Source organism: Tachypleus tridentatus, chromosome 1 (assembly GCF_004210375.1).
Source record: "Tachypleus tridentatus isolate NWPU-2018 chromosome 1, ASM421037v1, whole genome shotgun sequence".
Taxonomy (NCBI): domain Eukaryota; kingdom Metazoa; phylum Arthropoda; class Merostomata; order Xiphosura; family Limulidae; genus Tachypleus; species Tachypleus tridentatus.
Genome location: NC_134825.1, coordinates 60,723,490 through 60,739,763, shown reverse-complemented (window position 1 = coordinate 60,739,763; position 16,274 = coordinate 60,723,490). Strand labels below are relative to the sequence as shown.

The following is a 16,274-nucleotide window of genomic DNA, read 5'->3' as shown; positions in this document are numbered from 1 at the left end:
TGAGAAATGGTTAAGAAAGGAATATATCAAAAACATGGCTAAGGTTCTGAACACCTTAAGGAAGAAGAGAAGTAATGACGACTGGAACTTAATGATATCCAAAGATATCGAAGATCTTCAGCAAGAAAATGGGCAAACGAGTAAAAATGTAAATAGGATTGAAAATGTAGAACATAGTAAAAAAACGACAAAGGAAGATAAATTCGTCAGTAATGGAGTTGAAAAGACAAAGGGTTTCGCTTTTCAAGAAGAACAGTTTCAACAAGTCAAGAACATGCTAAAGAAAATCGAAAACAACATGTTAACTGATGCAGTGGAGATGATCAAAGAGGGCGCTACAAAAAGCAACCTTTTGGATCCAGAAAAAATTTCACACAAATTGGAAGTTGCTATGGAATTGGATAACTTGAGGAAAGCACTAGCTCATCTACATACGACGATAATATTCATGATAATCAGGAAGGTGAAAATACATCACTTGGGATGTTTCATTTTTTAGAAAAGAAACCGAATGGGGGTAAGTTAACATCACTGAGGTGAATAAACAATCGAGTAATTAGTCAATTTTTAACTATTGTTTTGAAACAAACTTTATAAATGAAGCTGACTTGTAAATTTTATTTACTGAATAAGGTAGGTAGCCACTGTAATGTTAAGAGCGATACACAATCATGTTATGTCAGAACTCAATAAAAAACAGTGAAAACTAAGATCTATCTTAGTTTTCATTTCTTCAGGACAACTTCTATATTAGGTATGGCTTTGTATACGATTAGAGACAGTAAATTTTAGATTAATTACAAAGGTAGTTGTCGCGATGTAGAATATTTTTCTATAATGGTGCTTAATGACTTCTACATTTGTGCGATGCTTGGATGACTCTGAAAAACTTATTTTGGTAGTGAAGAAGAACTCAGAAAACTTTAGACATTGAAAATCACGACTTTCAAGAATCAACTTAAAAAAGTTCTACAACCTTCATAGGAGCTTGTTTGGTAGCTGCGCACAGATTGTAGCGCAGTATACCCAGCCATTTTTGTTGTAGGTTTCAGTCATTAAACAGTTCGAAGAGTACTGTTTGTTTCTTTGCAGTTAAGCACAAAGCCGCACAGTGGACTATCTATGCTCTGTCTACCACGGGTACCGAAACTCGGTTTCTAACATTGTAAGTTAAAAAAAATGATAAAAATCTCTCCTCTTTCAAACATCAACATAAAAATAGTCCTATAACCTTAACAGAATTTTTTTTTGTCTCGAATTAAGCACAAAGCTACACGATTAGCTATTTGTGCTCTGCCCACCACGGGTATTAAAACCGCAAACATACCACTATGGCACTGGGGAGATGTTTAGGATAGAGACTTCTCTATGTGTGGTAGGTAAGAGAAAAATGGTTATAAGCTCTTTCGGTGGATAGGTTGGAAGATGGTATTTGAAAGAAAATACTAAAAGGCCGTCAGATAGTGTAAAAAAAATCCAGTAACTGGATATTAGTGATAGAAATAAGTACAGAAACCATTAGAGTCACGGCTAACTAAAACTTCCAAGAAAGGATTTCCCATTGTTCATGGCTTACTTATTCATTATATACGCGGAGACTGCAAGACCTCTTAAATCTGTCAGACAATGTGCCAGCAGTACGGGCAAATTAGCGTAAGTAAATTTCGATCAGAACAGCTCTTCTCGCTTTGCTATTTGTGAACACAGTAGAGAAACAGGAAAATCTGTCACCATGATAAATTTTAAAATACATCTACTGTTCAATCACAATCCAAGTGTTTGGTTTTTAGGTATTTTAAGAACTGAATTCAATTGTATTTGTTCAGAACTGTATCATATGTTTATCCTTTATTTACTTGTTCTGTGGTGTGTAGTTCAGGCACATTTGAGTGTTTAACTTTCAAAGATGGAAAACAGTTTGACGGATATGTGAAGTTCATGAAAACATACAGACGGAAGTCTATAAATCGCTTATTCTTTTTAACATGAATAAATTTGCGTAAAGTTGATGGACAGACAACTAGACGAAGTTATAGATAAGCACAAAACAGACAACTGCGCGAGTGTTTTAGCAATCAAAGTTATAATTTACTGGATGAGCAATGAGGGAACGATTAGTTAGATTCGTGTAACATATTATAGGACTTCAACAGCTCTACTGACATTAGAACAACTTTAAGATTTTATTATGGAATCCTTTCGTGTATGTTCATGAGTTCATTCGACTTCGTGTATAAAATTACAAGGAAAGGAATTACTGAGCAAGCCTAGCGATACAGTTTAAAGAGAAAAGTTTGTAAATATTTTACTTTTCTGTAAATTAATCAACAGTTAAAAACAAAAAGTATACATATTACGTGTTATAAGTCATTAAGTCAGAAAGAACACGTGTCTGGACTTTACACAGACACACGTGTGAGGAAAATTGGGTACTCATAATAGAATCTAAAATAGTGCGATTGCTGTTGATCAAAAACTAAATGTTTTAACACGTTATTAAAAATAAGCTATAGTCGTACAAAAGCTGAGTGAAATACAAAGTATTACTAACAACTGAGAAACATTATTAGTACTGAGAACCAAGCTGTATTACTGATACTAAAAGTAAGTTGCAAATAAAATGCTAACAGAAAATGTGTTTAAATGAGAAACAAGAGCATTAAGATATATATATATATATATATATATACACATAACTAAATTTCACAACTGTACATGAAAATTTTCAATTCAGAGGAAGAAGATCACAAGGAAATATTTGAAAAAATACAAGCACAACCAGCTCGTGGGAGTAAATCCAGCATGGCGGCCAGTTCCAATCACTATTACAATGGTAAACCAAATCAGCGAAATGGTAAGCTGAAATTAGCTAGTGATTATTAAACGTCCGTCTCCAAGATCACTTCAGTAGAAAAGATGCGTAAAATATTTTTACTTATGCGTTTTATTTACTGTTTTCCTTCTTTTACTCAGTTTTTAAAAACTTTTTTGCACTGTTTTAACATCTTTAATATGAAATAATTTATTTTTACAAAATATAAGTTTGTCGCTATTTAGGCTTTCTTTTCAATGTTTTTTTTTTTTGTAATTACAAATTCGAAACGGCAAAACTACACTTTATAAGTACGTATAAACACAAATGCTAGTTTTTTTTTTTTTTTTTTGCACTCTTGTAGTCTATGATATTTATTAGTTTATATTTTGTGGATGAATTAGCAAAGTGACGTTTTAATCGATTGAAAAATCATTTTACCTCAATAATTTCTCGGTGTTTTAAAAAGTGTGTTTTCTTGTAGCTTTGTAATAAATGTCACAATCATATTGTGAAGAATATCGGACAGAAATAAATGACACGCTTTTGGTTTATAGCAGACAAATTGGCGGAGAATGTTTAAACTTAATTAAATTAATGTAAATTTTACAGCAACCATATATTTCAAAATAGCATAAAGTTTCTTCATAAACATTTGCAGCCCCCCTCGTCTACCAACAAATAAATATACTGAGGTGATCCCATCACCCTAAATCTTGTTGATCATAAGAAAAGCATGGTTGTTTCAGAAAAAGCCCAGCAAATTTCATACTTTGATCTTGAATCTCTTTAGAATATTCAACACTGTCTAAAGCATTAACCTGTAAAATTATTTGAGATTGACCTAATGGGCTGGGAGTAATCAACCAACAAGCTTTGCAAACTAGAAATAGCGTTAATTTCAATTTTGACTACCTTAGGACATTCCCCACAATTCATAATATTTACATACAAATCTTGGTTGAGATTGGCCCAATAGCCTCAGAGGACTTGGAGTTTTAAAAACTTACATTTCGTATTTATATCTAAATATAGACAGATGTTTTTTGTAGATTTTATGGTAATTCGTTGTACACTATTATGTGCTCTGACAGATTAAAAAAGGATACATTTTATGGGTTTTAACATGTAATATTATTCGTGATCTTCTTTCAGAAGACAGTTGCCCCCCTTTGCAACTGTTAACCAATAACTGCTCGTCTCTGGGCGAATATTTACCCCAAGATTCGTTGCGTCAGATGTTACGTCACGCCTGTAATTGGTACGACGTGTGTTATGCATGTGTAAGTATTCATTCGTATTCTAGTAAGCACATATATCAGGTCATCCCTTAACTAATGTCCGATTTTAGGTTCAGAGAAACAAAAAGGATTTCAACCTCTTTTAATGTTATTTAGTCAATAATCTATGTTCCATTATCATTAATTACTTCCTGCCAACTATTCAAAAGATTCTATAAAATTGTTGAAGTTTGTAGGAAAAGAATGTAGAGAGGGTAGTTTCGACATCTTCATGTGTTCCAAGCTATTTTTCATCAAGATAGTTCCGCAAATTTCAAAACAGATGATAATCAGATGAGGTAAGGCCTGAAGAATAAGGAAGCTGTGGAAGTTTTTCCCAGTCTAGCTCTTCAATCTTTGGAGATGTGATCCTTGCTGTATGGGGCCGTGCATTACCCTGTTGTAACACAACACCTTTACAATTGACTGAAGTAGTCCTCTTTCCTTTCAGTGCAACATTCAAGCGCTCTAACTGTTGACAACAGAAGTTTGGTGTAATTGTTACGTTGAGTGCAGCAACAACACCAACAATATCCCACCAAACGCCTAACAAGACTTTCCTTGGGTGGAAAACCATTTTGGGTTGTGCTTTAGCCAGTTTACCAGCACTGAGCCATTGTCTGCGGCGCTTAACATTTTTATAATATATTCAATTTTTATCTTCAGTCACTAATCTGTCAAAAAAGGTGAGTTACGTTCATGAGTGCAATTGTCCACTTTCCTTCTAAGGTTGGATTCTGTCAAATCATGAAGGACCTATTTTCCAAGTTTTGACACCTTTCCAAACTGTTGCAGATGACGGTAAATTGTTGAATGGGTTGGATTAAGCTTTTGTGCTAGTTCTTCAATTGTTACAGGACAATCTTCATCAAGTGCAGCCAGCAGCAAGTCGTCTTTAAACTTAACAGGTCGACATGAACGTGGCGCATCATTACCACCTTCGACATTTTCTTTCATTGAGAGACTCTGAACCATAAACACCTTGAATGTTTCGTGTACTTTCTGCTGCACTGTTGCCTTTTTAAACTCATAAAGCATTATATGCCTAATGTGCTCCTCAGACACATCCATCTTCATTAGGGTTTATTTGATTAATGATCTGAAAAAGTGTAGTTGGGTTAGTTTCTTTTATTTGTCTGAACATTTTTTTTACATATCTTGCTACACATTTGTCATTAAAGCCTTCTACAAAGACAGAAATGATGCATCTTTTGTGTTAAATTTTCGGACATTACTTATGGGATGACCTGATATGAAATGAATATTGATTTACTTGTTTCTTTTTTGTTTTTGAAATTATATAAATCGTAGATGATCTACAAGTTAGCGCTGACTATTAAAGTTAATGATCAAGGTTGAAATTAAGTCATGCCGAACTTGAAGATGCCATGTTACCAAATATATGAATATGCATTGGCGTACAGAAGTTTCATTTGTGATAATACATAACTGCAGAATTCTGATTATCAAATCTTGGCCATTTAACTCCTATAACTACGATAACAGTTACACTAGAGCCAAATTAACTTCAATGGGGGACAGGGGACTGTATATTTTGTAGGGCCCCTTTATATATATATATATTCTGTTTCTTCTTTTAATGACTTACCACCTCGTGTCCAATTTTAAATACTGGTTATATTTCCAACTGGAGAATTCTACATTATATCACACATTCCTATGACGTGCACGTATCAAACGAAATTATAATATTTGTTCATTTTGAATTTGCATTTATTCAATTGGATTTACAGGCTTTTCGAGAAAAAAATAAATGAAGAGAGAAAGAGTCACAAATCAGTTACAGTTAATTTTTATTTTATTTTTTTATTTGTCGTTAACCACAAGGATACCTAATTGGCCACCTCTGATGCTAGTAACATAGTTCTCTAACCTGATTCATAATATCACACGTTTCGTTTTATATACTGTATAGCAAGTTATTACTATTTTTCGGGGTGCCTCTAAATCTGTGGAGCCGGTATCCAGTCCTTAAAATCCCAGTGTTTATCCGATCCTGTTCACACCAATATATATATTCCAAAGACTTTACATAGCTCACGTATTGCTAAATATCGGCCTCAAAGAAATTACACTATTTTACCCAATACTTGATAAGTTATAGGAAGTAACGAGAGTGAGAAGTGTTACCATTTGCTGTGACCAGTAACAAACGTTCACATTTTACTTCAATGCCTTTTAGCCATTTACGTATCTCTTACCATATTGTTTAAGAATACTATAATATAGCAATTAATAAAAGTTGGAGGTTGTTTTGATATGTGTTCAGATACACGAAAAAGGTATTTCGTTTGTCTGAGACCAATTTAAAAACTACCTCCAACAAACTACCTCTAACTTTTAGTCACATCTCTAAAATAAAACGTTGCCCAGCACAGTTATTCTATAAATACTGTTTACAAATAACAAGAAGCTAGTTCGTATTGCATGTTATTCAAAACGCACTAATGTATGTAAATTAAAAGAACAATAAAGTTTTAAAATAAAGTTGCAAAATACACTAAGAAATTTATATAAAATAAACAACCTCTCAAAATTCCTTCCAACAAATAATGGCTGCAGCTGAAAGACCAACCACTTTTTTTCGTACATGTTCCAGATTTTCAAAATTCATAATTTCAATGCATTTAACAAGCAATGGATGCATGCTCAAGTTTATTCTCAAAAACTAAGTTAAACAAAAATAATATGCAACTAAAATTATTAATAAACAATTATTTATTAAGTGTTTGTGAGGGCCTAATGCCTGAAATCACGACTCTTTTTTCTGTTTTACTAAACTTTAATTAAATAGCGCTGTCACAAAGTATATTTAGCTTACACAAAAATCTTGAAGTTGAACATTTCATTGAAACTTTCTAGCTTATTTCAAGAATTAGTAATAAATCTATAAAATTTCTCCATATTATTATTACTGTTTCATGGCTTCAACACGTACAAATACAATTTCAAACTTTAGGTCTAGTTACTTCTGGTAATGTGGTTACGAAGGGATACGCCTAACTTGTAGACGATTATACTATTCCTATAAAAATATATAACTTAATCGAAGACTGGGTTATACTAAATCAAATAAACTATTATTGAGTATCAGGTCGTCAAATGAATCGTACCTTTTCTTATTTATAAATTACAAATGAGATATAAAGTACGTACCTGTCTAGCTTCAGGATAAAATTCGCTTATAATGTTGGAGATAATTTTATTGTTGCAATTAATAGTTAACCCCATGCATTGCGATATTTAACAAATACTTTTACGATTCCTTTGATTATATTATAAACATTCCTACTGTTTTTTTCTATAGTGAGACTACAGTTTTCCATCTGTGAGTAATTATCCTAAAATACGTTTTATTTAACGGATTTGATTAGGCCTAAATAGATCATGTTTTTAACGTACTGCAAAATACCGTCATTCCAAAAATTCTGCTGCCACATCACACACACCATCTTAACAGCCGGACAATATTGATGCAATTTATTTATTATACCTTTAAGACAACTTTTAAAATATTTCATACTGTATGACGCGTTCTTAGCCAATCACGCCAAAAAATTTATGGAGGAAACTAATATGTTTTGTTGGCCTAAAATTAATTCTTGATCATAAACCATGATAATGATTCATTATGAGGATCGCAAGAAATTGCACAAACCCTAAGAGAACGTCCGAGAAAACAATAAAGATTCAGTTCAAAAACACTTTAAAACCTTTATTTTCGACTGCTAAGACTGTACACATACAGAAATGCGAAAAACAGATTAATGTTAGAATTATACGCAAATGAAAATCCGATCCAAATGGCCCGTTTGAAATTCGTTTCTTTTTATTATAATTTTCTTGTCAGCTTACAATAAAAGCAGTTTGGTATATTGTACCTAAATTTTTTGTACAATACTAAAAAAAGTTTTGCGAAGGTCGTAGGAGTATTGAAAAATCGATTTGTTTCTTTTATATTTTACGTAAGTTAACAGACATCATAAATCTAGTATAAACGATGTTATTATTACTCTTTAAAGTTAGTTTTTTCTACAAATATATTTAGCGTTTATTTAAAATATATTTAGCGTTTATTTAAAATGTTTACGTACAGATTGCCCATTGTTATATTTGAAGCCACGATCCTCAGATTACAAGTCGAACGCCTTAACCCATCTGACCATGTCAGGCCGGGACGTGTCTTATCCTAGACAAAATATTTGCCCATTGTTATATATTACACATGTATAATTATTTGAAACTTTAACGTGCATAGATAATTCATTAACACAGAAACTGTAAATGCTCACCATATTCTTAAAAAGTTTCCATGACAATTTCCAGCCGCAGTTTAACATTTTAATTTCCACCTAATGTGATCAAATTGGCAATAGTTACAGTAAATCATCATGAACTGTATCAACTAGCTGCTAGCTACGTTGATTATCATTACAATGTAGGCCTGGCATGGCCAAGAGCGTAAGGCGTGCGACTCGTAATCCGAGGGTCGCGCCCCCGTCGCGCTAAATCATGCTCGCCCCCCCAGCCGTGGGGGTGTATAATGTGACGGTCAATCCCACTATTCGTTGGTAAAAGAGTAACCCAAGAGTTGGCGGTGGGTGGTGATGACTAGCTGCCTTCCCTCTAGTCTTATACTGCTAAATTAGGGACGGCTAGCACAGATAGCCCTCGAGTAGCTTTGTGCGAAATTCTCAAACAAACAAACAAACAAACATTACAACGTATAAAGTTATCTACCATATCAAGTAATCCTCTGCCGATGCTTGAACAAAAATAAACCCAGAAAAAGATAAATAAAAAAATGTAAAAAGCTTCCAAATAGGAATCGTAAAAAAAGTAAGGAAACAAGTCTTGCTTCCTTACTTTTTGTTTATGACCCCTACTTGCAGGTTTTTAGATTCCCAATTTTTATTTAGTTGTGATCTTAAGGCAGTACAGACTATATGAGGAATATGTAAATAAAAATTATATCTCTGAGAAAACATTACTCTAAGATTTTTTATGTAAGTAGATCCGAACAAAACGTAATTATTTATGCAATAGTAAAATAGGAAAGAATAGCTTATAAAAGTAAGAGACAATTTTTGATTTATTAAGATGTAAAGACGACCAATTATCACACCACATTTTGTAAAAAACAATTAGTCTATAACAACAAATTATTACAATCTTGAACAGATTAAATAGTATTATATATCTTAAAGGTCTGGTAGAGCCTCGTGGTTAAGACGTTAGATTTGCAATCTGGGCTGCGGGTTCGAATCTTCTTTACCATGGAGACGATGTAAAGTGACTGTAAATCCTACTGTGGGTGGTAAAAGAATAGGCCAAGGGTTGACGGTTACTGGAGCCGACTAGCTGTCTTCCTTCTAGTCTATTACTACTAAGTAAGAAACAACAAGCTCAGCTAACCTTTATGTAGCTTTGCGTGAAATTCCAAACCAAAGAATAATTGTCCTACACTAAACCTCTGACATTTTATGAAAAAAGTTACACATAATATAAGAGACCACTCAAATGTAGCAATCAGATAATTCAGAATTATAAAACTTTGAAATCGTATATCGTAATTAGCACGAAATTTTCGTTTTATTGAAAAATAATATATTTCCTTTATTTAGCTTGGGGGAATTTTTATTGTTATGATACGCAGTTCCTTACTAAGGCCCGGCATAGCCAAGGGTGTTAAGGCGTGTGACTCGTAATCTAAGGGTCGCGGGTTCGCATCCCCGTCGCGCCAAACATGCTCGCCCTTTAAGCCGTGGGAGCGTTATAATGTGACGGTCAATCCCACTATTCGTTGGTAAAAGAGTAGCCCAAGAGTTGGCGGTGGGTGGTGATGACTAGCTGCCTTCCCTCTAGTCTTACACTGCTAAAGTAGGAACGGCTAGCATAGATAGCCCTCGAGTAGCTTTGTGCGAAATTCAAAAAAAACAAACAAAAAAACAAACAAGTTCCTTACTAAGCCAAGGTGCTTATGTACCAAATTGTATTATGTATTGTAAATGAGCTGTACTTATACATGCGCCACTGATTACTACTTGATGATTTGATCTTATTTTATCTTTGTTTAAAGTATAAACCAATCACAAAATGTGATAAACATCATACAGTTGAAAACAGTTACAATTTTAAAATAATACCTAGGGACTTCATTATTGCCCCTTGGTGGGTCGGGGGTAAATTTATGGACTTACATCACTGAAATCCAGGGTTTTATTCCTCTTGATGAATAGGGTGCATATATTCATTGTGCAGCTTTATACTTAAGGGAACGACAGCAACAACATGATTATTCATTAATTTCAAATAGAAAAGAAAATAATTATTATTTAGTTAACAACTGACGTCACTAATACTAATAAAAGTCCTCCGCTGATACAGCGGTAAGTCTATGGATTTACAACACTAAAATCAGGGGGTTCGATAACCCTCAGTGGCCTCAACAAATAGCCCTATGTGGCTTTGCTATAAGATAGTACACACTAATAAAATACAAACCAAAATTTACAAATAACAAATCGAACAAACAAAATTCAATTACAAAACTATATTTCTGTACACCCACAACGACAACATATATTAAAAGGTCACCAGCACAAACTTTCAAATGGTAATTGATAAGAGAAACATTATCTAAGCATCCAATGAACAAAAGGTAAATTTAAAGACCCCAAGCAATAAAACTCTATACTTTTGAAAATCAATAAAGGTTTGAAGACCATCATAATAACTAAAAAGTTCAAGGAACCACACACTGGAATAAAGTAACGATTTGGAATAAATGAATAGTATTTACTTTTAATTTTCAATTTAGTCCAACCTTTTTAGGTAAAATTCAAAGATCTTGCCTACGTTGGACAGCAAAAAAATGATTTAGTAGTATATGTGATCCTCTGACCAAGTTTGTACTGGTGTAAATAGCATCTTTATTATATTTAAATACTATGCCTTTTTAGGAAAAAATTGACAATGAACTACGATTTTCTTATAGGAAAGCCACATGTTGCTATGAGCTGTGTCCATCGAATGGAATCAAACTTCTGATTTTGATGTTGTAAATCTGTAGATTTACCACTGTCTCTGCAGGAGACGCAACTCAGTAAAGCAGATATAACAGTAACTGACAATAGAACTTGACTAGCATTTCATTATTATCAATACTATTTTGATAATAAGAATTAGAATACCCTGTATAATTTCCTCCTTTTGGAGTTAATTAGAAGGAGAAATAATTCTATTCCAGCAACCGAGGAAAATATAGTGCCAAAAGACAATCATATAGCAGGATTTTTAAAGTGTCAATAAACAATCATATAGCAGGATCGTTACGTCGATAAAACTTCATTTCCTCAGTTATATGGTTCTTTTGGATATTCGCGCAAAGCTACATAAAGGCTATCTGCACAAGTTGTTCTTAATTTTAAACCGATAGACTATGGGAAGACAGCAAGTGAATAGTAGCCGCCGATAACACTTTAATAATTTTAATCAAATATTCGGATTAGACAGTCTCTTTTATAACGTATATATGACTCCAAGGCACGATTTGGCGAAAACGTAACGCGAACAGATTAAAAAATTTCTGCTCCTTCTTCAACAGAAACATGGAGAGATTAGTAAAATTGAAAACAGTTTCAGTTTTTCACACTTTAAAACCTTAGCTCGAATTAAAGTTTGGTGTAAATATCTGCCCTTAAACATTTTCTCCTTAAATTTATCAGGCTGAAACCCAACTACCAATTTAGATTAATGTTTCGCTCTTACAGTTAATTGACTCGTTTTTAGCAATACAAGTCTACATGGCAGCATGATTACTCCTAATTGACTTGTGATTAGCAACATGAAAATCGACATCGGATGAATTAGAATAAGTCTGCCACCACAATGAAAGAATGCTCAATTAGCCGGTTTTAGGAATAAACGAAGCAGTTATCAGAGCAAAAGTTCTGGACTGCTCAAAAGTGAACACCAATATATCTGTTCATTACGTTCCACAGTTTTAGAACATCCCTTTTAAATCTTTGGATATACTTTAAACAACATTTCATGCTGTTTCCATTTTGTCCCTCGTGTATTGGAAGGTATGTTGTTCAGAAATGATTCATACCGACAGATGGAAAGTAAATATCACATTAAATAGTGACTTTGAATCCTCCAGACTGATAACTGACCAGCATTAACAAATGATTCAAGAATAAGAAAAGACTCTTTTACAGAAAATATTAGATAAAGTTTTCAAAATACAAATTTACCCTTAACCAGACTGATGTCCTCCTTCCTTCTCGGACACTTTGTACATTCAAACTTACTCCAACAGATATAAAACGAGAACATTCCTAAATCCACCAAAAAGAAACAAAAACATATCTAATTTCACAAGATACAACTAAATATCCTAAACTTCAACAGAGAGAAACAAAAATGTTTATAACCCCACCAGATAAAAACAAAGGATATCCATAGCTCCACCAGATAGAAACGAAGGATATCCTTAACTGTACTATACTAGGTAAAAAACAAAGGATATTTCTCAACTTTTACATTTATATATTTTTCATTAATAAACCTAATCTATATATGTAGTTTCTTCCCTCGTGAGTTAGTGTTACATTTACGGAATAAAAACGGTAAAATCCTAGCTTCGATTCCTAGCGATGGACAGAGTACAAATAGCCCATTATACTTTTTGCAGTAAAACAAATAATCAAACTTACATTGTCTAACACAAGCCAAATGTTGTTGCCTTCCACAGAATTTGTGTGAACATTTAGCATAGATATATATACATCAGAGTCCCATCTATCAAGCCAAGCAGCTCTGCTTCATCTTTTCAAAACAACGAGTATACTTTTCAGTATAATGTATTTTATTATCACTTGTTTTCAGCTTTACTTGATTTACTTTATGATTGAAGTATTAATACTACTAATTCTAAAATTGTAAAAGCGAAATGCAGTGCAGTGTAAAAGCCGTACCTTATGCGTGTTGTTTATGAAACTGCTTTCTGTGATTTCCGAAGCAAAAAACAACTGTAGTGTTACATAAGATGCAGTAATAAACCGAATAAGAGCAGCATAGTTTTCTGTATCAAGTCAGTAAATATCTGAACTACAAGTAATTACTTGACAATTACAACAAAAATACTAACAATTTTACCTACAGAACTCTTGTTAGATGAGTTGTTTTTGAGGTAATGTTAGAGTATATGTATACCTCACACTGAAATAATGTATTTGAATTACTGCAGTTAAGTAAGTAGTTTTTACATAAATACAACTATTTTCTATTAATACAATCTGTCATAACGATTCTTATTGCTGTTTACTGTGTTATGGATTAGTTATCAAATAGATGAAAGCAAAGTCTAGTCTATTTAATTACAGGCTCTACAGGTTAGTTTTACTAATGTTCACTACAAGCCTTAAATTCACAGAAAGTGTTAAACAATCGCTTACTTGTTCATTTTCTCTACTATGCGTTCGAACTTTCCAGTATCTCTAGTGCATATATCTTTGAAACACAAACTTAGTATTCCCAAAATAATATTAACAGATAGCTGACTATTAAACTCGCTAACTCATTGATTAATTATACACTATAATAAACTTTCAAACTTGTAGTTTCTATTCTAACTTAATTCGTTTTTTATTTAGTTCAAACTGTTATACAATTTTAAGAAGTTTCTGGTCGTTAATTCATGCATTCGTCATATGACATCAAAATCCCTCTAGCCTCTTAGCCAAAATGATAATAAAAGTAGTAGAAACGTTATTGAAAAGATAACCTACAAAAATACCATTTACTTTAGATAGAAACATGCTAAAAGTATATAGTAGTTTTATATGTTATTTCAGTTTTACTCGAACTTTTTAAATGTTGTTGCAAAAACGTTACCTAATTTAGCTTATTTGATCAGTGTTTGTTTGTTTTTTGTTTTATCTTCATAGGGTAAAACTTTCGGTCTAACCCTTGACAAATGTGACGAAGGATTTTTAGAAGAAAGCAGCGCCTTGTGTCGAGATGACCAGCCTTGTAAAACAATTACTCGATTTTTTCTTCAGCCACTACGAAACACAAAAGTGTTGTTTAAACGTAGCGTTGCACAACTGTGTTACACAGATAGGTGCGTGGAAGAATTTTTGAAATGGCACTACATAAACAATCCAATCAATTAGGTATTGTCCACGCCATGTTAATCTAGATGCAGACTGTTCCGCTAAACTCTATTCCCATAAATAAATCTATTCTGTATAAATATTACGACCATACTATTAACACTTGTAGTCAGGGCTGGTCCTTTGTATATTAGTGGCTTAAGAATTTTTAGATATGATACCGTTTCCTCATAAAAACTGAAATAATAGCGACAATACAATTGCTACATTATTCCACGGTATAGGTCTTCAATTCTTTATCTTACACGTACACACTTTTAATGCAGGAGCAGGTTACCAGGTTTATCATCTTCAACAAGTCCACAGCTAATCTACTCACCTTTCGAATATTCATATTTGGGAAACAATACATTGGATCCACGGAGGTAAATTGTTCGGGTGTGACATCAAGGAGACACGAAGAGTCATGACTCTGACTTTGGTAGAATATAAATTATATCTCAAAGATCAAGTTAAATAAAAATAAGTTTCAAAAACTACTGTGCAGATACTGATACTATTAAGTAATATAGTAAGCATAATTAACATCGCAGAATGACATGTATAGTGTACGGGGGTGCAACAAAACGTATGTTTAGAAAAAGGATCATCGTTACATAAATAAAAACACTTTCACACTTCCGGATTAGTTTATCGAATTTTATTCTGGAAGCGGTGCAACTTTTGAATGGAATCCTGATTAGAGTATCCAGTATCTTCTGATTATCTATAGTTCTCACTTAAGTTGCGATAGGTTAGTTTAGGAAAGGCCATTTAGACCACAGCAACGAAAACAGACATTTCTTTGTCAGCTATATTTACTACTCGCTGCATCCATGTCAAAAATATTTTTGACAAAGATTTTTGTAAATCTTTTGAGTTTATCTCTCCTTCCAGATTTCGCTTTTATTTTCATGACTTGAAGACCTAGAAGTTAACATTGTTATTAGGCCTATAAAAATTGAATACAAAATAAACAGCATTGGTTTTTTAACTCATCTACTAATTACTTTCTGAACATCATAAATATATATATCTTTATTTTACACAGACGATAATCGTACTAAAAAAACACTTTCTCGAATATTCCACAGATTACATTATTTCGATAATCTATAACGAACGCGATTTATTTGAATAGCCAGATCAAATGCTTGGTGACAGGACGACGTCAGATTCGTTTCATGCATTCATTAGCAATCGACAGTCGGACTAGCACTAACCTTCTAGAATGATTTCCATCCTATCAGTTGATATTTGTTTAACCAAATACACATTCCTATGGTTGACACGTCTTAAAAATACGTTGTAACTAGTTCGTTATAACGTTCACATGCGTAGTGAATCAGTTTCCTTGAAACAACTCTTGAATAATGTTCTCATTTAAATAAATCCTTAAATTTTCTGTTTCTCCCGAAATGTGTCTAACCATGACCTCGTGTTGTAGTTATAAAAGGCTGTAATATAATTTACTTACAATGCCAGCGGCATTATTTTGAAGTTTTATAATGTTACAGTGTTACAACAAAGTCAATTTAATGTGAAATAAATGTTGTTTTGCTTAATATCTATTGTAAGATAACTTTATAGATACTTATTATGTTTTACTATTTCAAATGGAAACAAATCTTATCGTCAAAAATTTTGGCTGAAATGCTTGTTCTGTTAACCACAAACATACACAAAAGAAGGTGTGGGACAATGGTGCAATAAGGAAATGCTGTTGTAACTATTATTGGGTTGTGTTGTTTTGTAAACTATGTTTCATATGTAATGAGAATGTAACCTTATTTGTGATTGTTCTAAATTATATGTCAAAAAGAATTGTAGGGAACAATAAAACATGTTAACTCTACTAGAAATAACCGTAGTTATATGAACATAGATACATGTAAAAGAAACTCGTGTTCATTGCGCTTCCTTGTCACTTAGTTCTTATTGAAATCAGTTTATGACCAAGCTTCTAGCCTGAGAATACATAGAAGAAAGAAATTTGTGATG

The 16,274-nt window shown here is 33.0% G+C and overlaps 1 protein-coding gene across 1 annotated transcript; it reads left to right on the top strand.

Moving 5' to 3' along the window:
• Positions 1-435: 435 nt before the first annotated feature.
• LOC143249738 (uncharacterized) lies at positions 436-14,394 on the top strand. The gene is made up of 4 exons (XM_076500076.1): positions 436-517; positions 2,735-2,854; positions 3,968-4,095; positions 14,067-14,394. The coding sequence occupies exons 1-4, from the start codon at positions 484-486 to the stop codon at positions 14,292-14,294; spliced, it is 510 nt and encodes a 169-aa protein (XP_076356191.1). The 5' UTR covers positions 436-483; the 3' UTR covers positions 14,295-14,394.
• Positions 14,395-16,274: the final 1,880 nt, after the last annotated feature.

Bases quoted from the DNA above. Each gene is read 5' to 3' on its own strand.
- LOC143249738 (XM_076500076.1), top strand. From the start codon at position 484: ATGTTTCATTTTTTAGAAAAGAAACCGAATGGGG. The intron at 2,855-3,967 runs GTAAGCTGAAAT...ATCTTCTTTCAG, and splicing joins TAAACCAAATCAGCGAAATG to AAGACAGTTGCCCCCCTTTG. The intron at 4,096-14,066 runs GTAAGTATTCAT...TTATCTTCATAG, and splicing joins ACGACGTGTGTTATGCATGT to GGTAAAACTTTCGGTCTAAC.